The sequence below is a fragment of the Chenopodium quinoa genome, unplaced genomic scaffold (assembly GCF_001683475.1).
Source record: "Chenopodium quinoa cultivar QQ74 unplaced genomic scaffold, ASM168347v1, whole genome shotgun sequence".
NCBI classification, from domain to species: Eukaryota; Viridiplantae; Streptophyta; class Magnoliopsida; order Caryophyllales; family Amaranthaceae; genus Chenopodium; species Chenopodium quinoa.
The window spans coordinates 148,209-171,086 of NW_018744062.1; the positions used below are offsets into that span (position 1 = coordinate 148,209).

The following is a 22,878-nucleotide window of genomic DNA, read 5'->3' on the forward strand; positions in this document are numbered from 1 at the left end:
ATAAAATATCTAGATGGAACAATTTAACTTATGTTACTATCGTGTTGTAACTTGAAACTGGTGTTTCTCAAACTATTGTATGTGTGAACATTATTTTGTTGAATATGTAATATGAATGTGTGGTTTATGTTAAATCAATAGGTTTATGTTAAATCAATATCTTTCATTTTATGAATTGAAAATGATTCAGGGTGTTACATAAGAAGCTTTTATTTTATTAATATGTACTGACATTGTTTCACTTTTCAGTGAAAACAAGAAGATTGTTGCTTCATCCTCAAAAGTCACAAAAAGGTACATTATTTATATTAAGTAAATGTTCAAAAATAATAATGAACATTTTCATATACCTAAATGTACATTTGTGTTATGTAATATGACCAGGAATGATGATAAGAAAAAGTCAATTGCAGAAAAGAAGAAAAAAACTGAAAAGGAAAAGGTTGAAAGGTATAATTTCAAATTTATTTATATACACTCAAATGTTCATTTATGTTCCTCATAATTTTCTTAATTTAACAATATTTTATATTGAACAACAAGACCAAAACGCGAAAAGAAAACACTTCCTCCTGCTTTCCGATCTCCTTACTTGGTCAAGTACAAGGATCTGTTTAAAGATGAGAAAGCCATGAACCAAATTGCAGTAGACTTTGCTCTTGGTGGAAAAGATGAAAGGTAATTACTTACACTAATTAAACTTAAGGTTTAATATCTTTTATAAAAATATGTTCACATTCATATTATTAAATGTTCATAATGCAGTGCACTCTTATACTATGATGGCTTGAATCTCATCAATAGAAATGAAATGAAAACTCTTGGAGATGATGTTGAAGTGACAAATTGTGTCATAGATGGATGGGCAAGGTTTCTTAATCATAAAAAGCCGAGAAACAAGATTTATTTCTCAACAGTGCTTCATGTTAGTCTTTCTTCTTTTTTTATATTATTGATTCTATTTTCCTATGATAAATAATTGCTAAAAATTCATTTAACTTCTATATGTTTGTTTGTATTTCAACAGCACATTATGTGCACAAATAGAGTTTGTCAAGAAGGATCATCAATGAAGACAAGAATTAATGCCTTCATAGAAAGAATTGACAATGAACTGAAGTTGAATAAAATTGACAGCATTGTTGGATATAAACAGGTATTAATTCTTGTTTAATACAAATGTTCAATTACCTTCAATATATTGTCCAATAACATTATATAATTTGTTCAGGTCTTCTTCCCAGTATCAACTTCTCAACATTTTTTTCTGTTGTGCGTCAATCATATAGAAGACAAAATTCATATAATTGACAATAGAAAACTACCAAAAAAGGTATCAGTCCAAGCAAAATATGAAGAACAACCAAAAATGATGGTGAGATAATATGTTCATTTATAGTTGACTACATGATCAATTATATTTTATTAATTGTTCATGTCTTCATCACAATACAAACTTCTAAACAATTTTTACTCTTTTTTCTATCAGTTAAAAGGATTGGCAGAGTACATGAAACACCTTGGATATCAAGATGCAAAAAGAATTGAAGACTACACAGTTGTTTTGGAAAAGATGAAATGGCGTAGCAACAATGACTATACAAACTGTGGAGTTTACATTATGAAGCATATGGAAACCTTCACTGCTGATCCTAATGAGAGCTGGATTTGTGATTTAAAACCAAACAATGTAAGAGTTATAAATGATCAATTATTTAAGATATAATATTCATTTATGAAACAGTAAAGATTGTTTAATTAAAATTTGACAATTCATTTTGTTCAACAGGTGGAACAAATTAGAAATCTAAGGCTCCAATACACAGCAGAACTGATGTTATTTGAAGAAAACACTGAATCAAGAGCAAATAGAAGGAAAGCTAGAAAATTTGCAACTTTGTAGTTTCAAATGTTCATTTACAACTATGTATATGTTCATTTCTTATATATGACTATTTTTTTTTTTTAGAAGTAGACTTATGGATTTTATTTTAATATTATTGTAATTGATATTTCATTTTAATCTTTGAATGAAAGTTTTTTATATAATAGATCGAAAATTCAAAATTACAAAATAGTAATTAAATCAACATTACAAAAAAGTCTAATGTTTATAAAGTTCTGGAATACTAATTATTTATCTTTATTAGCCAAACGTTTAGCTACACTTGTATCAAAAAAGGCTAACAACCTATCATATTTAGAAGAAATCTTTTTAGAACCTAATTGAACATTTCTTGATTGAAGAATTGGAACACGAGCACCTTGATCATTTCTTTGAACTGTGGGAGGAGTAACTTGAACATTCTGAACAGGAAATCCTTGATCATTTATTTGAACCGTAGGAGAAATAACTTGAACATTTGTTGATTGAACATTCCTGGAGTTGGATATGATCATTTCTGGATTGGTGTTTGAACAATTCTGAGTTTGATTTTGAACATTCCTGGGAACAGTAGGTTGAATAACAACAGGAGATTTTGTTGACGCACTAGTATGAATTGGAACTCTTGGATTAATTTGAGAGTAAGTTTTAACACCAGAAGCACCTTCATTTGCACCAAAATTAGAACAAGGTTGAACAGCAGAAACACCTTCAAGATTTAAATCCTTCGCCTTTAAAAAAATTAAATTGATCATTAATAAACCAGTATATGATCAGTTACAAACACTTATACAAACAAATATGGAAAAAAAAAAACCTTAGCAATAGATGAAATATCAACATCAATAGATATGATAGATGAAAGAGAGCTTTCACCAGTAGCCTACAAAAAAACCAAAAAAAAATATAAAAAATAAAAAATTAAATAAAAAAAAATTATAATATAGATCATAAATGTTCATATACCTGATCAAAATCATTGGAAATACTATGATTTGATTCCTTAGAACTAGAAGGAATTTCTTCTACAACAGCTGATTTTAAGCCGACCTATATTTTTAAATTATAAAAATCAATATTAATAAAATATAAATAAAATGTTTTTTTTGGCACATTTGAATTTACCTGAGCCCGTTTATTGCTCAAAACAATCAATTCAATGGGATCACTAATAGAATTAGCATAAGTAACAGCACAACCGTTCTCATCAAGTTCCTATTTAAAAAAAAAAACATAAATGATCATTTACGAAAACTGAAATGATCAATTTGAAAATATGAAATGATCATATACCTGTACAACTGCTTGCCCTATACCCCTTTTGTAAGGAGTGTACAGAGACTTTTTCCTCTTGAAATTACCCTTTGCCTTGTTACACTGCTTCTCCAAGGTACTCTTAGGCCTTACATTCCTCTCACCTTTAGGCCTAGCTTTTGGAGGATTCTTGATCTCAAGATCAACAATTTCAACCTCTTTAACAGGTTCACTAAAGTCAATTACACCTGATACACTCTCAACCTTTTCTTTTAACAGATTGAAATAACACTCAACCTCTGCCCTTGCATTCAAAGAATTCTGACAACTTGTTATCAACTTAACAAACTTTCTGATTGTTTGTGACCTCCAAACACTAGTAGCCACAACATTTGTCCTCAAAGTAGGTTCTTCAATACCATGACTACACATGGCAGCCTTTGTCCATCGTTTCATTATATACTCTTGTGGAATATTACGCACACAATGCAAATGATATACTCGAAGAGAATGAGAACAAAGTAAACCAGTCTCACTAAAGTACATGCATGTGCAACAAATTGCATGTGTTTCCTTATTAAAAACAACTTCATGCTTAATTATATCCTTCCCAGGCCTCCAAAGAAGATATGAATATTCTGGAAAACGCAAACCATTATCAACATGATCATAAGCTGTCCCCCTAATGAACTCCTCTTCAAAAAGAACATAAGCTTGAATAGTGTACAATGATCTTGCATGAACTAATATACCAATATTAGCAAAAGCTAGGTGCCTATTACCCCTCAGAGTATTGTAATCTCTTGCACCTTCCTTACTTCTCCACTCAGAAATGACATCAAGAAAAACATGATAAAAATCACATAAACCTTGAGTCTTATTAAGACGTTGTGAAACTGACTTATTAGTAGTTTCACTACGTTGAGAAGACAATATACCACCAGACCAATACTTCTTAGAATAAGCAGGACACCACATTTCCTTTATTTTATACAAATCACATAACCAATCATCATTTTCACATTTGTATTTATCACACATCCTGTATAACAGAAATGATCATATATTAATTTAAAAATGAACAAAATATAAATTAAAATATGTACATTTGTGTAAAGAATAATGATCATAAACAATATGGACACTAATAATATTATGATAACATACATAACAAAGTAAATTGTATGATCATATGTAAAACACTAAATGTTCATATATATATCACATAATAATCAAATATATCACATAATAAAAATAAAAAATAAATATAAAAAACAATAATTTACCTTTTCCAGAAATATTCAAATTCAGCAGGAGTTTCACAATACTTCAAAAGATATCCAAACAAATCTGTAAAGCCTTCCAAAGCTCTCAATGCTCCAATGTGTTTCTTAGAATTTTGTTCAAGATGCCATACACATAAACGATGATGAACAGTTGAAGGAAAAATGTTTCTTATACCCGCTGCAATCGCTTGTGCTTGATCAGTCATAATTGTAATGGGACTTTTCCTCCCCATTGAGTGCAAAAATGTATCAAACAACCAATCAAAAGACTCGGTGCGCTCATTAAGAATAAAACCCATACCAAACATGACATTGTTACCATGATGGTTCATCCCAACAAATGGAGCACATATCATTCCATATTTATTAGTTCTATAAGTTGTATCAAAAACCAACAAATCTCCAAAGTAATGATAATCTCTCATCATCCTACCATCACGCCAAAAAAAACTAACTAAAGCACCACTATCATCTTGTTCAAAATCATAATAAAAATCTGTCTCATCCACATGTCTCTTGGCAAAATATTTAATCAATTGGTTACCATCACATCCTTCAATTTGGGCAGCTTTTTCAGATGACAATGCATTATAAGCATCAGAAGCAGTAAAACAAAGATTAGGAGATCCCCCAACCTCCTTCTTTAGAACCCTCAAAGAATCAGTAACTTTGACTCCACTCAATTTCATTGTTGAAATGAAAAGAAGCTGCTCTTTATTCACATCTCTTTGAGACCTTATCAAATGCCTTTTTTCAGGAGGAATCATAGCATGATTATGAACCATTTCATGTCTTGTACATGTATAGACCCCTAAATGATCAATATGAAACTGCACAAAAGCTAAACAACCAGTTCGATGATCCAACTTCTCATAAATCCTTTTATTCTTACACTTATTATCTTTGAATCCCTCATTACAACAAACAAATCTTTTCATCAAAAAAGAATCATCTCTTCTTCTCTTACTCTTCCCAATTCGAATTCCAAAACCTTTCCTAAAAGCATATTCATTATACGCTTCGAAAGCTTCATCTTCAGATTTAAATTCTTTATCCTTTAATTCAGACTGTTCTGCTTCTAAATACATAATATCATCATTTTTTTCCACTGCACAATATACAATTATAAATGATCATAAAGAGTTTCATGAATGAACAATAACAAATAAGTAAAATGTTCAATATCAAAACAGCACATGATCAATTGCAAAAAGAATTTCAGCACATAATATTTTGAACAATATTTTCATTATTTACCACTACACATAATATCGATATAAAAATGTAAAAATAAATGATCAAAAATGACTTTAAGACTGAACATAAACACATTAGTAACAATGAATAAGAAAACATAAACGATTAATTGAAAGTATAATCTACAAAATATACGACAAAAACACACAATTCTAAAACACAGAGAAAACAACAAATGAAACAACAAATGAAGCAACAAAATGTTCATACAAAGTACAACAATCCAAAAACGTTCATCATAATGTAATCAAAGTAGTAAATTCAAAAATCGAAAGTGAATAATAATACATCAATTAAGTTCAAATTAACAGAGCATTATAACAGAACAAATTAGGGATAATTAAAAATTGAAAAATTATGATCACAATTACTCACATTGTTGCACAAACGAATCAACGAAACGAAGTCCAGAAGGAAACACACGCTCGCAATCGCGATCAAAATCAACGCAATCTCCAGATGCAGAATTCGCCATTGATGATCGGTAACAATTAACGAATTCGTTCAAAAAATCAAATGAAGAAGATGAATTAGCGAGAGAAAAATGTAGATCAAAAATGGAGGTTGGTTGATCAATTGAAGAGAGAGAAAAAATAGGGTTTAAAATCATATATATACATAAATTGAATAATAAGAATCAAAGGAAAAAGGAAAAAAGAGGAAGAAAAGAAAAAAAGAAAAAAAGGAAAAAAAAAAAAAAAAAAAAAAAGGAAAGAATCGCAAAAGGAAAGAAGCTGCACATGAGAACTCAATACCAGCTACAAAACGACGTAGCATAGGGGGGGTGTAGGGAACACACCCTACACTAGGGTGTAGGGTAAAATTTTCACCATAACTTCCTCAATATTCATCGGAATTGGGCTTATAATATATCGTTGGAAAGGTATTTGCAAACCCCATCCAACTACACTACTATTGGACCCATATCATGGACCAACCAAACTGGATTGGCTGTTTTCTTAAAATAAAGTTTTCAAAAACAGAGAGAAGAGAAAAGAAATAAAACTTTCCGCAACACTAGACCTTTCCACACTTTCGTTTCATTCGATTATGATTCGACGTGAAAGGTACTCATCACTGGGTTTGGTTTTGGGGAGACACAAATGGGTGTCTACACCTGTACTCTATCCTTATACTTTCCACACTTCATAACCAACTCTAACAGATAAAAACCACACAAATGATCAGGGTCTACATTAAAGGTTCTACCTGTACCATTTATATAAACGAATTCACCATTGTAAAGATTCTGAAACACTCCTCCTTGCCACATTTTCAAGGTAAATTTAGTTGGAGCCATACATAAATTAACAACAACTACATTACAATCAAGACTACACTAAATTAAAGCATGTACAGTTCGAAGTTAAACAATCAAAACAACAACAGCAAAACACAAAGTAATTACAACCCACAACAATTTGAACCCATAATTAACAAATACATATCATATTCATATTTAAATTCATCAATTCCCAATTTAATTCATTAGGGTTTGAGATAAAGTTGCATAATTTATGCGCAATTTCAGTGGAATTGAATCGAAATTTAGGGTTAAAAAACTTACCACCAATGGAAGTTCATCACTTTCCCAAGAACTCGTGGTAATTCTTCTTGTCAGAAATCGAAGATCGTGACGTTATGGTGTAGTACAATTCTGGTTGAAGCTTCAATAATGGCGTCAATTTGAGGATTTTTTTTTTGGATGCTCTGTTGTAGTAAATGAAGAAGTAATTTAAATGGAGGGAGTTGCAGAGAGAGTAAAGAGAGTAGTTGGGAGGGACACCTGGCGTGGCAGTAATAAGGGAGGGAAACTTCTCAACTCCCTAAAGGTAACCTCCTAAACCAGTTTCAGGTAAAATGGGTGCAATGAAAATTAATACCCCCTAAAGTTGGGAGTGATACATAATAAACGAAAGTTGAGATTAATATGGGCGGACGAGGCAAAGTTCAGATTATTGCCAGCAATTTTTCCTTTATCTTTTGAAAAACCCTACTTGCTATACAAGTAAATCTTGTATAAATAGTAGAGATCTCATTTCATAAGTTTTTGTGAGTTTATGCATGAAGAAATCTCAGAGCTTAATTTGTGTAAGTTTGCCAAGCTTATAATCTTGTCATATTAGTTTCGGGTTTCGTGCATTGCTTGCCTAACATATTCTAGGTGTTTTATATTTTGTATTGGTTGGGTTTTTGGGTGAGTGTGTAATTTATACTTCGCATACAGAGAGCTAGCTTATAGTGTGAGGCTGTAAGTGTAATTTGGGAGTACGAGATTGCGTTGGATAGGGTCCTACTGTGTAGCAAGTTCATTGTGAAACTTGTGAGTAAAGGTCTGTTTATATGTAATAGGTTGTAATTTGGTATTGCCCTATTATAGTGGATCGGAGTAACTTGGTTTTGGAAATCCCTTAGGAAGGGTCAAGGTTTTACTTCCAGTTGGGCCCTGGAAGGTTTCCTCGTAAAATTTGTTTGTGTTTGCAAGTTCCTTTACAGTTTAATTAATTTCCGAAAAAAGTAGTAATAGGAACTCACCTACAATTTACCCCCCTTCTTGTAGTGTTCGTCTCAACTAACACATCAAAACATGGAGGGGATATCATAATTCGGATTTTCCGGATCGGGTCCAAATAACCGAATTTTAATTTGGATTGGATTGGGTGAGAAATTCGGATCGGATTGAAAACTTAAAAATCGAATTATATTTCGGATTGGATCGGATTTGGACTAAATTTAAACCGAAAACTGAAGAGGCGCCCCTAGCCAAGATCAAATATACAAAGTATTTATTTATATCATCTACTAGAAATAATTTTTAAATCTCATTGCACAACTTATAAAAGTTTTAATACTTAGCTATAATTAACCTTATGGAATATATTTATCCTAACACATATAATTCCTACAATTTTAATAAATAATAATTATTTAAAAGAAAAACTTAGGGAAAAAAAAAAACTGTAAAATACTATGGTCATGTTATATTAAGAGATTCCAATATGGAGCAAGCCTACTTAGCCCACTAGCATATATAAAGCCTAAAGTAAAAAATAGTACATCAAGTGTCGAACTCTTGTTTCATGGAAGAAATTCCCTTCAATTTCCTAGGGATAAACCAACTAAGCTAAAATGTATATTTAACAAATACAATGCACAACTTATAAAAATTTTAATACTAAGCTATAATTGTTAACTAAATCAGGGAGGGGGGGGGTGGTTGGGGCATGGCCTACCCCAGCCCTCTTGAATCTGCCCATGGAACCACGATCCAACATCCTAGTGCCTTAAAGGGCCCAAATGAGTGGATTTTTGTGTGTTCCAGATAGAATTATGAAAAAGAGAATATTGGAAAGATTGAATCAGATTACTAAATATACAAGAGTATATATATATAGTGCATGAAAAAATAATAAAAAAATGAATAGGTATATTTGTCTAGATACATTAGATAAGAGTTAAGGATATCTTTGACTATCAACCAAAAGAGTAAAATCAAGGGATCACAAATACACAATAACTAATAATGATTTAATTATCCTTTACAATTCCTACCCTAATTTGTACTAATTCAAACAAATTATATTACTACTTTAAGGGACATTTTATATGTAGTCTTGGTTGGTTGTTTTATTAATTTATCCCCTCATTTTCGAAAGTTTAACTCGTTTTTCATTCAGAGCAATTTTAAACAATTCGAGTTACTTTGCAAGTGATTCCTTCAAAAAATCCTTATTACTATCTACCCCTTTGATCCACTGTTGGAACAACAAGTGTGTAGTGTGTGAATTTTGTGAAAAACTCAAAGTCCCACATTGGTGGGAAATGAGAGTTTTACTCTCTTTATAATATAGAGAGTGGGCTAAAGGGGTGTGGCCCTTGGGCTACCCACATTTTGTGGAGAGGGAGGACCTATATGGTAAACCATCTATCACACACACGCGCGCCGAACCGAACCGAGCCGAGCCGGGCCGGGCCGGGTTGGGTTGGGTCGGGTCGGGTTTATTAAATAAACTTATTTTTTGGACAAGGCTAATTGCGTGATTAGTTCCTTGATTTTTGCTAAACGTTTTTGACTGATTGCATTTGACCGTTTTTATTCAAAACTGATTAATGGAGCGTTAATCATGCAAACGTTTTCACTGATTTTTTGCTAAACGTTTTGCCACGCATTAATCTTCTGTAACCGTTTTGAACGTTCAACTTATGACCGTTTTAATTGCGTGATTAGTGCCTAATTAAACAGCAGCAGTTACGTTGCAATTTTTCCTATAAAAGGCGTGTTGATTTCCTGTTTTTGATACACAAAAAAAATTACGAACAGCAATCTTCTTCTCCTCTCTATTTTTCCTCACAAAAACAAAACCCTCGAGCAGTTTCTTTTCTTTTTGGGTGTTTAGTTGCCCGGTGGTTTTGTGCAGTTCCACCGGTATAATTTCAATAGAGAAAGGCTGTTTTATCCTGGGGAACATCCGGTTTAGTACGAACTGCTTGCACCATTTCAGGGCAGTGCCGTGAATGTTCTAAAGAAAGCGACATAGTCCGCGACTCAGTCTATTTTTCGGTAACTTTGTTCTTACTGTTTTTGTTCCCGCAGTTCCGTTTATAACAATTTTAGAACATTCTTTTTCTGCCTGTAAGAACCATATGTCTACCGAAGATATTACTATGTCTGCTGACCTTAACAAGCCCTTCCGTTTTGAAGGAGCTCACTTTAAAAGATGGAAACAAAAAATGCAATTTTTCTTAACTGTCAAAAAAGTTAATTCTGCCTTAACAGCCCCTCGGCCATTTATTCCTGATAATGCTCCTGAAGATGAATTAGCTTACTTGAATAGTGAAATCGAAACCTGGAATGAAACTGACTTCGTGTGCAAAAACTATATACTTAATGGTCTGTCTGATAACCTCTATGACTATTATAATATGGAAAATACTGCTAAGGATTTGTGGGATGCCCTACAAAAAAAGTATGATACTGAAGAAGCAGGTGCCAAAAAGTATGCTGTCAGTAGGTACCTAAAATTCCAGATGACTGATGATAAGTCCGTGGAAGTGCAGTCTCACGACCTTCAGAAAATTGCCCATGAGATAATTTCCGAAGGTATGGCCCTTGATGAACAATTTCAAATTGCTGTTATTATTGACAAGTTGCCTCCTTCCTGGAAAGATTTCAAAAATAATCTCAGGCATAAGACTAAGGAATTCTCCTTAGAGAGTTTGATCACTCGGCTACGTATAGAAGAAGAATCCAGAAAACAGGATCTAAAGGAAGAGATTTTACAAATCTCTGCTAATAATGCTCCTAGGCGATCTGCTGCAGTACTTAAACCTGCTGGTAAGAATTTCAAACCTCAGAACCGGAAGAATAACTTCAATAAACCGAATGTTCAAAAGAACAATGGAAGACAACAGTCACAACCCCCTAAGAATGGTACTGGTCAATTTCTGTGCTATCGGTGTGGAAAACCAGGCCATATGGCACGAAAGTGCAGGAACATGCCTAACCCTGTGCCAGCGCAGGCTAGCATGATTGAAGAGCCTTTTGTGGCTATGATTACTGAGATCAACCTTACTGGTGGATCAGATGGGTGGTGGATAGACACTGGTGCCACACGCCATGTCTGTTATGATCGTCGAATGTTTAAAACATACACTGAAAAGACCGATGATAAGAAAGTACTGTTGGGTGATTCCCATTCCACTAACATTGCTGGTGTTGGAAATGTTGAGTTGAAGTTTACTTCTGGCAGGACTCTCATTCTGAAAGATGTGTTACACACTCCGGAAATGAGGAAGAATTTAGTTTCTGGTTTTTTGCTTAATAAGGCTGGTTTTATACAAACCATAGGTTCTGATTTGTTTACTTTAACTAAGAATGGAATATTTGTAGGAAAAGGATATGCTACTGATGGCATGTTCAAACTGAATGTTGAAGTTAATAAAATTTCTAATTCTGCCTATATGTTGTGTTCTACTATTAATGTTTGGCATACTAGACTTTGTCATGTGAACAAAAGACTCATAAAAAATATGAGCAATTTAGGCCTTATTCCAAATATCTCTCTCAATGACTTTGACAAATGTGATTCTTGTAGTCAGGCTAAGATTACAAAAACTCCTCATAAATCAGTGATTAGAAATTCAGAACCATTAGACTTAATTCATTCGGATATTTGTGAACTAAATGGGACGTTGACCAGAAATGGACAACGATACTTTATCACCTTTATTGATGATTGTTCTGATTATACTTGTATTTATTTGATGAAAAATAAGAGTGATGCTTTTGAAATGTTTAAGTTGTTTATAACAGAATTTGAGAATCAGTTTAACAAGAAAATAAAAAGATTACGAAGTGATCGTGGAACTGAGTATGGTACTGATGCTTTTGTAGAATTTTATAATTCACATGGTATCATACATGAAAGGACAGCTCCTTATTCCCCAGAAATGAATGGAAAGGCTGAAAGGAAAAATAGGACCTTTACAGAATTAGTAGTTGCTATTTCCTTATATTCTGGTGCTGCTGATCATTGGTGGGGTGAAATTCTACTAACTGTTTGTTATGTCTTAAATCGTATTCCAAAGACTAAGAGTAAGGTTTCTCCCTATGAAATACTTCGTAATAAACGACCTAACATTTCTTATTTCAGAACTTGGGGTTGTCTAGCATATGTTAGGATTCCTGATCCTAAAAGAGTCAAATTAGCTAGTAGAGCTTATGAATGCGTATTCATTGGATATGCTATTAACAGTAAGGCATATAGATTCTTTGATTTAAATGCTCGTGTAATTATTGAATCTAATGATGTTGATTTTTATGAGGACAGGTTTCCTTTTAAATCTAGAAATAGTGGGGGCACGTCCTCCTCTATTATTCCTAAAGACAGGTCTAACTCACAAGACTTGGATGCTGAACCCGAACTAAGAAAGAGCAAGCGGGCTAGAGTAGCAAAAGACTTCGGCCCAGACTTTGTAGTTCTGAATGTAGAGGAGGATCCTTCTACCCTCCAAGAAGCTCTAACCTCAGTGGATGCAGATTTATGGCAAGAAGCCGTGAACGACGAAATGGACTCACTTGAGTCTAATCGAACTTGGCATCTAACTGAGTTGCCACCAGGTTGCAAGTCAATTGGTTGCAAATGGGTCCTAAAAAGAAAGCTGAAAGTTGATGGGACCATTGATAAGTTCAAAGCCCGTTTAGTAGCTAAAGGCTACAGACAAAGGGAGAATGTTGATTTCTTTGATACCTATTCACCTGTAACTAGAGTAACATCTATTAGAGTATTAATATCTCTTGCTTCTGTTTTTAATCTTGTAGTACATCAAATGGATGTGAAGACTGCATTCTTGAACGGTGAATTGGAAGAAGAAATCTACATGGATCAACCGGAAGGATTCGTTGTTCAAGGAAAAGAGCATCTGGTATGTAAGCTAGATAAATCTCTTTATGGTCTCAAACAAGCACCTAAACAATGGCATGAAAAATTTGATAACTTAGTCATCTCACATGGTTTTAAGATAAATGGTAGTGACAAATGCATATATGTAAAATTTGAGAATGACATATGCACTATAATTTGTCTATATGTGGATGACTTGTTAATTTTTGGCTCGAACATTCATGCTGTGAATGATGTAAAGCTATTGTTGAATGCTGAGTTTGATATGAAAGACCTAGGAGAGGCTAATGTAATCCTTGGAATTAAGATTACTAGGACAGAAAATGGAGTTTCTTTGGATCAATCTCATTACATTGAGAAGATCCTAAAGAAATATAGTTACTTTGACTGTAAACCTGCTAGTACACCTTATGATTCCAGTGTTAAATTATTTAAGAACACTGGTGATGCCGTAAGGCAATCGGATTATGCGAGCATCATTGGCAGCCTTCGGTATGCCACTGATTGTACTAGACCCGACATTGCCTATGTCGTGGGATTGTTAGGCAGGTTTACTAGTTGTCCTGGTAATGAGCATTGGCATGCTATTGAAAGGGTCATGAGATACCTTAAGAGGACCATGAACCTAGGGTTGCATTATGAAAGGTTTCCAGCTGTACTAGAAGGCTATAGTGATGCTGACTGGAACACCTTATCAGATGACTCTAAGGCTACTAGTGGATATATTTTTTCTATAGCCGGTGGAGCTGTATCTTGGAAGTCTAAGAAACAGACTATTTTGGCTCAGTCCACCATGGAGTCAGAAATGATAGCACTAGCTACGGCTAGTGAAGAAGCAGGTTGGTTAAGAGGCCTGCTAGGTGAAATTCCCCTATGGGAAAAGCCATTACCGGCTGTCTTGATCCATTGCGATAGTACCGCGGCTATTGCAAAAGTTCAGAACCGTTATTACAACGGTAAGAGACGACAAATACGTCGTAAGCACAGCACTGTGAGAGAATATCTCTCTATCGGAGCTGTTAGAGTGGATCACGTACGCACTGAGAATAACTTGGCTGATCCTTTGACGAAAGGATTAGCTAGGGAGAAAGTCCATTTTTCTTCTAAGAAAATGGGACTATTGCCATTGAAATGAACCACACATAATGGTAACCCAACCTATGAACTGGAGATCCCAAGAAATAGGTTCAAAGGGTAATAACAAGTTATGGTGTGTTATGAGTTGAATATGTTCAAAAGACATAATTTCCTGAAGCGATCAAGGATGAGTTAATAGGAACTCTTAATGAAATCTATACTCCAATTTGGAGTGGAGTACCAAGCTACAGGAGTACTCTTGATAGATTCACCTATGTGAATGTGGAAGTTAGGCCGCTTCCTATGAAATGTGTGGCAGCATTTCTAGAGCATTCACTACACTGGGATAGACGTGCATGGCCGAAATAGCACGGGTCTAGAACAACACCAAGAGTAGGTTGTGTGGGGTACGTTGTCAGAGATAGGGTTCAAAACTTCGAGTCACCCTTGTTGAATCTGAATCGTACTCACTACGTCGAAGTTCAAGTTGAAAAACACTTCTGTTTATGCGCAACCTATATATGTATGGATTCTGCTCGAAAATGTTTTCAAAAAATTCAAGTGGGGGATTGTTGGAACAACAAGTGTGTAGTGTGTGAATTTTGTGAAAAACTCAAAGTCCCACATTGGTGGGAAATGAGAGTTTTACTCTCTTTATAATATAGAGAGTGGGCTAAAGGGGTGTGGCCCTTGGGCTACCCACATTTTGTGAAGAGGGAGGACCTATATGGTAAACCATCTATCACACACACGCGCGCCGAACCGAACCGAGCCGAGCCGGGCCGGGCCGGGTTGGGTTGGGTCGGGTCGGGTTTATTAAATAAACTTATTTTTTGGACAAGGCTAATTGCGTGATTAGTTCCTTGATTTTTGCTAAACGTTTTTGACTGATTGCATTTGACCGTTTTTATTCAAAACTGATTAATGGAGCGTTAATCATGCAAACGTTTTCACTGATTTTTTGCTAAACGTTTTGCCACGCATTAATCTTCTGTAACCGTTTTGAACGTTCAACTTATGACCGTTTTAATTGCGTGATTAGTGCCTAATTAAACAGCAGCAGTTACGTTGCAATTTTTCCTATAAAAGGCGTGTTGATTTCCTGTTTTTGATACACAAAAAAAATTACGAACAGCAATCTTCTTCTCCTCTCTATTTTTCCTCACAAAAACAAAACCCTCGAGCAGTTTCTTTTCTTTTTGGGTGTTTAGTTGCCCGGTGGTTTTGTGCAGTTCCACCGGTATAATTTCAATAGAGAAAGGCTGTTTTATCCTGGGGAACATCCGGTTTAGTACGAACTGCTTGCACCATTTCAGGGCAGTGCCGTGAATGTTCTAAAGAAAGCGACATAGTCCGCGACTCAGTCTATTTTTCGGTAACTTTGTTCTTACTGTTTTTGTTCCCGCAGTTCCGTTTATAACATCCACACTATTTACACTTTATTTCTACACCTTTTCTATTTTATTATTATCGACCCTTTTCTTGTACCCACCCACTATTTTACCTGATCTCTTATTTTGTTCACTTTTTTATAATTATAGTTTTTCCCATGCGTTACTACTAATGCGTATTTCCATATGCTCTTGTTAGCATATACTTGTATATGACTTGATCAATATGTATGCCCTCTACGAATGCGATACCCTTTAATTAGACATGTTTGTTTATGTAAAATTAGCCATCTTATCGATCATCTACATTCTGATATACTATATATATAAATTGTGATGAATCTAACAAGATTTAAATCTGTTTTATTTCGAGATTATATTTATGTAGCGAACAAAGGATAAAAGAGAAGCTTCGGCATGGGAACTAACGGGGGGTTGAGACAATCACATAAGGACATAAGCTAAAACCATTGGGCCTCAACCTAGAGTTGACTAAATTATCTAGGGACAAAAAAAATTGTGATCAAACAAGTAACAAAATAGTGGTACGACATTATTTGAGTTTTTGAAGCACTTATATATTTTAGATTTGTTGATATATACTTTGTATTATGATTTATGAACCTGCCAGGCTGTGTGTAGCCGACACAATGAGAGTTTGCACTTACTAATAAGATAAAGTAGGGCCTTTTTATTTGGATCTTTTCACAATACAACTAACTTTGCTAGCTTTGCTTCGCTACCATTTTGCATAATGCAAGGGGCATTTATATTAATGGCACACGTTGAATGAAAGGTCCCTTTTGGATTTCATACATGTTTGCAATGCCATGGTTGGCTACCAAAATATCATCCAAATCGATTTGATCATTCGTTTGTTATGTACTTACATAGAGCGAGATGTTATTTGATTTGTTCCTAAGTCATTCATAACTATCAATTTTTATTTATTTATTTTTTCAACCTAACTAAGTTTAAGGCAATTTTTTTTAGTGTAGCAGGCCATACCAAACAGCAGGGTTGCTCGAGTTTTTTTTTTTTTTTTTTTGTTACTTGAGTTTTTCAATCGGGGGTTACTTGATTTTTTCAATCAAGGGTTACTAGAGTTACTCGGTCAGGAGTTACTTGAGGGTTTTGAACAAGGGTTACTCAAGGGGTTTAGGGGTTTACCCGGTTAAGGGTTATTAAGTTAGGGGTTACTCGAGTTTCTCAATCAGCTAGGGGTTACTCGAGTTTCTCGGTCAGGCCGCAAACAAAAAATTGTGACTCAAGTAACCCCTGACCGAGAAACTCGGATAAACCCTGAACCAGAAACTCAAGTAACCTCGAAAACTCGAGTAACCCCTGATCGAGAAACTCAAGTAACCTCTATCGCTCGGAAAAACATACCGCATATAAAAATTTGTGCTAAGTTTATAGCTATTTAATCATTGACTATTTATATTTTAATTTAATATCCTCTTTACGTCAATGCATCTTAATTTTGAACACAAATGCATCTTAATTTATATTTTAACTCAAGTAACCCCTACCGCTCGGAACAACATACTGCATATAAAAATTTGTGCTAAGTTTATAGCTATCTAATCATTGACTATTTATATTTAATTTAATATCCTCTCTAAGTCAATGCATCTTAATTTTGAACACAAATGCTATGTATACATCTAAATTTGCTAATTCTTTGTAATATTATAATAATTATGTTCTATATTATAATGAGAAAAAGATGATTTGCTCATTCAGAAAATAACGTCTAATAATTAATTAATACGAAGTATTATGTAATTTTTTATTAAAAAAAAATAATTTTCTTTTAGTTTGTCACCTTTTAAGTAGACAATACCATAGATATTATGATAGCTCTAATATACTTCGTTTATAATAGCCTTAATCTACCTATATGATTTTTGTATAATAATTTGTGATAGTGCATTAAGGAGCGAAGGAGCGGTATTGCTTCCCATCATCCCATGACATTGATGTTGATCGAAAAGATTTTATAGAAAATTATTTTTATTTTGTTGTAAATAAAATATTTATACATTAGAGCAAATAAAGGTCCTATCTTCCAACAATCACCTACTTCTTCAATTAATGAACCCATGAATCTGACTAGAAACTAGTACTAGCATGTATGGAAAAACCAATATATATACCATGGCATTACCTTCATTTACACCTACATCATATATTTATATACCCCACATATTTTGTTGTTTAACTTAAAATTGCAATTCCTATATATTTTGTAAATACTATGTACTTATTTATTTTGCATCATATTAGTTGGTGCATGACGACCCACAATGCAATATTAATTTCAACATTATAAAATCATTTATGTTTTTCTTATTCATACAAAAAAATTAATATTTAATTTTGTTTATATTTGTGTCTTATTTGTGGATCTGGAATAATTTTCAAAATATGCAAATTAATAGTGGATTGGAAAGGAATGGTTGTTTAAGATTATAACATAATGAGAATGCAGTTTCTTGTCACATACTTGATAGATTATGTAAATAATCTTATACTCGTATTATACTTAGTTCATAAATTACTAGTGTACATATTGATTTTTAATACCAAGCAAAACTTGGTGGAGTTAGTGGACAACTCACCTTATGACTTTGATTTCACAATATCGAGCCTTAACGATTATATTTGCTTGGGAGTAGGAGGATTCCCTTATTTCCCCCCTTTACTCTTAAACATTGACCTGTAGAGATGAGCTAAGTTAACCTGTAGGAGGTGTCGTATTATAAAAGTGATTAATTAATAACAATAATTTGAGATTAGTAACTTGATCTTGCACTCAAACATGCATGCATGACACTACTTTAATTGTGAAAATTATGATCTCAGACATTCAAGTTACAGTACTAAGCTAAAGAAATTTTTGTACTTTAGTTTGATGCCATTATTGTCCTAAAGTCAGAAAGTACCATGACTTTTTGGTCTTGTCGGTTGAGAGAAGCTTGTTTAAGTGACAAAAAACGATTTGTGTAAGCAACACAATTAGCTAAGCAAACAACTAACTACTCCAATAACATTGCTCCAATATGCTTTCAACTACAACGGATGAAGTAAAAATAGAGGGTATTTTGTAGATAATAATGATTAACAAATGATAGTGATTAATAACCAAGCAAAGTATATATGGTCATCTACAACGGTATGGTTTGCTTGTCACAAGATATTCACAATCATGCGTTTGTGGAATTAAATTTCATTACGGGACTTTTTAGGAGAGGGAGATTAAAATCTCTTACCCTTACGGCCTTACCCTTACCATTCTCCCTTTAATTTTCTGAATATGCTTTATCTGCTATTTTCAATTAGATTGAGTTATGTAAGATTCAAACTCAATAAGGTTAACTTTAAAAAAAAAAATAATAATAATAAAAAAAAAATTATAAAAAAAAAATGAAAAAGTAAAAATAGTACACTAATAATTAAGATTGAATTTATGACATTGATAACTTATGGCAGTGATAAATTTATGATTAACCAATTAGATAGTGACTAATGATCACCATAACTAATTAATGGTCCCTTCATTTATTCTTTTGTATGAGATATTATAGCAAGTTAGGCGAAAGAAACACCTCTCTCCTCATAGTTACTACGGAGTACTACGTGTACCTTAGTTTACTCATTGAATAGAGTGGCCGGTGATAAAAGAAATGCTCCCTCCTTTCTCTTGTTTTACTAGTCTTTGGAATGATCCTATGTTATACTTGACAAGTCTTTTATATACTCGGGTACATTTGAATAACTAGTAAATAAATGAGACATCTAACATTTTACTATACAATTTTAGGTACACACATGACACGTATGCATACAACGTACATGAATTGCATGTAACCCAATTCTTATTCTTGTGCTTAATGAATAATGAAAGTTGATCCCTCATTCACAATCACTTCATTAGAAGGTATCGTGTTATCCAACCCTCACAATCAGAAAATAAATTTCAAAAAAATATCATCTAATGTTGTAATTATCCATCATGTCCCCCACAAATTGAATAAAGACGCTGAAATTAAATTTCGCTCACAGACCATCACTCTATATCATATTAAAAACCGTGACAATTTTATCAAACACAACATTACTTTGCTATAGATCTAAGCAAATGAGGGAGTACTAAACTTTGCGGACTAATCAATATTGTATGTACATAGAAGATTTCCATTTTTTTACACGTGAAATTGAAATTTGGTACTATTGTTGCTTACTTTCTATTCTCACAATTATTGCTATTACACAATCTTGATTGATTGAGATGAGGTTGCCATCAAACATTAGAAGCTAAGGCCTACTCACTACCAATAAACAGGTTCACTGTATTACTATTGGTTGCTAATGTTCAACAAATTATTGTCGGTTGAGATTGGCTTGTTAAACGGCACAATGGCCCTTCTCTAAGCAACGAGATTAGCTAATTAATTAATTTATAATTAATGCAACTAATTTTTAGATTAATATAACTAATAAAGTCAGAAATAAAAGGTTTATCTTGGCATTGTTAGTGACATTGTAACAACCATCCGGCCTCCTAAAAGAAAAATTAACAAGGTCTAATTAATTAAAGATACATCTTCATTAATTCTAAATTAAGGCCTACCAACATTCCCTCACAAATTAATTATACTTCCTTTGTTTTACATTACATGTTTTTTTAAGGTCGGAAATAAAAATATTGATGTGACAAATAAAACTCATTAATTCATTCATATAAAAAAGTAGCATGAATGAATGACTTCGTATTAGTTACAAACCCAAACCGAATCTGAAATCACATGAACTCGACGGAAATGTAATCATCCAATCAAACCTTTAAAACTAATTTGCCTTATATTATGTAACTACTTAATAATTGTTTTTATAATAAATAAACTAATTGACAATATAACCAAGTATGACTAAAATATGACCCAAATTGAACTCTATCTTATGACTTGGTTTTTACACTAATAAAAAATGTCTACAAATTAGGGGAGCTTTTGTATTCGTAGAGTACTATTTAATATTATAATATGCTCCTATACAAGATAATACTTTACTGTAATGTATGCTAATATAACTGGCTTGAAATAAATTATTATAAACATTTATAGATTATTCAGACAAGAAGATTCAGATCTACTTATAATAAGGCAGAACTTGTATAAGATTATACACATATTATAAGAACCTAATTAATAAAGTTAAAAACTACAATGTACATTACTGAGATTGCTCTTTCATGTCACATGTATAACCACATAAATAAGCAAGTAGCTTAGACAAAAGTACCATGCAAACTAACAAAAAATTAAGAATTAAGAAAACTAATATACTCATCTTCTTTTGCATCTACACATTTATTAAGAGTTAACAAAGGTAGATGAGATCACTACCATACCATTTATCACGTACATTACAACTTGTTCCGTCTTACCATTTTCTTAAAATTAAAAAAAAAAAAAAAAAAAAAAAAAAAAAAAAAAAAAGGTAAGAAAATAAAGAAAAAGATCCCATGTTTATTTATTTTTTTCATGGCTATATTTTTTTTTTGGGTGTAAATTTGCATGTAATAACATAAATCACACCTTTATTGCTAACAACTACGGATCCTCCTACTACCAACAAGCCCAAAACACAAAATTGATCTAGGACTCCTCATATCTTCATGTTCATCTTCTTCTTGACCATTCACAAGGAAATCAAACAAAGATCCAGGGCTAGACAATGTTCTTCTCTTCCCTCGACTCAGGCTCAGACTCAGACTCCGACTCTCTTCAGTGCTCCTCATCGTCGAGGAGTCTGATACTAACATCGACGATGAGGGGCAAGACAATGTAGATGATGATGAAGATGATGCCGATGAGACTTGTCTCTTATGCAAACTCTTAGGAAACAATGACCCTAGAAAAATCTTACTAGAAAACCTTTTACTACCATTGTTAGAAGGCAACTTTTTAGGTTGCTTAAGGTAATAAGAAGGTGGTGGAGTAAGAGGTGGAATATTTTCTTCTTTGGAATAATCAACATGCTTAGTATGTTTAGGTGTACCTGGTTTAGCCTCCCAAACAAAAGGCACGGCTACTGAATTACCACCGTAATACACTCTAAATGATGGATTAGAGATCGAACTTTCCTTTGTTACTAATTTTGAGAATTTTTCATCTTCTTTGATTGGGAGCATTTTTGTTAATTTTTTGGGTGAATAATATTTGATTTTTGTTGTTGTGAATTTGGTTAGGCTTCTTGTTGGAATAGGAGTGAGGTATATAAAGAGAGAGAGGAGTGGGAGGGAGCAAATTTATATGAGGTAGGACCATATAATATATAATATACTACTATACTAGTATATGACTATGCATATATGTGAAAAAGTATACACACTCCGATACTTGTAATAGTTTGACTTTTACATTTTTACTCCATATGTATTAACTTTGATTTCATATTCTGTTACAAATTAAATATTATTGTTTAATATAATATTGGATTATTTTCAATGTATATTTCTAAAACGTAATTTTTTTTAATTTTTATTACATGTAATTGTGTATATTAAGACCCTGTTCACTTCACTTTAAAAAAATAATATTATGTAAAAGTAATTTAAGTTCAGTCTAAATAATTCCACTCCCATAAAAATAGTTTTAGTTCAACAAAAATAAGTTCAGTAAAATAAAATTCAGTAACTTTAAACAAAACTATAAAAGAAAATCAATAAAAATAAATTCAGTTTAGCAAAATAATTTCAAGCTATACTAGTAAAATAAAATTTCAGTTTAATAAATATAATTTAAGTTCAACAAAAATAATTTCAGTAAAGCAAAAATAAGATGAAATGAAAGGGATCCTAAAGGTTAAAATTGTCTAATGTCATATATGTCAATCAAAATGATACAAAGTAACGGAAGGAATATCATACCATGAATCATGATATTTGAGCATACATTATGATTATTTTTTAGAGTTAAGTTTTTATATTATAATAATTGAAGGTTTCAAGATCTGTGCTAAGATGGGTGATCTGAAATATTGCATTAGAATCTTAAATGTCATTGACTTAGTTTCCTAGAAAATGGAAATTTTTGTCTCTGTAAATTTATTGACTATTTTAAATGAAGTTTCCTAGATGGTCAAGGTAGTAAAGATTAACCCACACGTACGCCAATTATATAATTAAATTGTGTTTAGTTTATTATTGAGTGTACGTGATGAAACAGCTAGCAAATTTTGAATTTAATTAATTATTAATTATTGTCTGATTTATTTGGAAGAAGAATATGTTTTTACAATTGGAGCTTCCTTGATTC

At 32.8% G+C, this 22,878-nt stretch overlaps 3 protein-coding genes across 6 annotated transcripts; 1 reads left to right on the forward strand and 2 right to left on the reverse strand.

The window, feature by feature from the left end:
• The first annotated feature begins 320 nt into the window (after positions 1-320).
• LOC110690636 lies at positions 321-1,982 on the forward strand. The gene is made up of 6 exons (XM_021867484.1): positions 321-678; positions 766-925; positions 1,028-1,156; positions 1,232-1,375; positions 1,490-1,690; positions 1,790-1,982. The coding sequence occupies exons 1-6, from the start codon at positions 632-634 to the stop codon at positions 1,901-1,903; spliced, it is 795 nt and encodes a 264-aa protein (XP_021723176.1). The 5' UTR covers positions 321-631; the 3' UTR covers positions 1,904-1,982.
• Positions 1,983-2,110: 128 nt separating this feature from the next.
• LOC110690637 (protein FAR1-RELATED SEQUENCE 7-like) lies at positions 2,111-6,506 on the reverse strand. 4 transcript variants are annotated; one of them, XM_021867485.1, is made up of 7 exons: positions 6,058-6,506; positions 4,426-5,533; positions 3,179-4,181; positions 3,011-3,100; positions 2,852-2,935; positions 2,703-2,768; positions 2,111-2,616 (listed from the first exon to the last, which is right to left on the reverse strand). In XM_021867485.1, the coding sequence occupies exons 1-7, from the start codon at positions 6,290-6,292 to the stop codon at positions 2,134-2,136; spliced, it is 3,069 nt and encodes a 1,022-aa protein (XP_021723177.1). In that variant the 5' UTR covers positions 6,293-6,506; the 3' UTR covers positions 2,111-2,133. The 4 variants fall into 4 exon arrangements, with proteins under 4 accessions (XP_021723177.1, XP_021723179.1, XP_021723178.1 ...); XM_021867487.1 differs by lacking the exon at positions 3,011-3,100; XM_021867486.1 differs by lacking the exon at positions 2,703-2,768.
• A 14,395-nt stretch (positions 6,507-20,901) lies between these two features.
• On the reverse strand, positions 20,902-21,963 carry LOC110690807. Its single transcript, XM_021867693.1, has one exon. The coding sequence runs from the start codon at positions 21,750-21,752 to the stop codon at positions 21,165-21,167; it is 588 nt and encodes a 195-aa protein (XP_021723385.1). The 5' UTR covers positions 21,753-21,963; the 3' UTR covers positions 20,902-21,164.
• Positions 21,964-22,878: the final 915 nt, after the last annotated feature.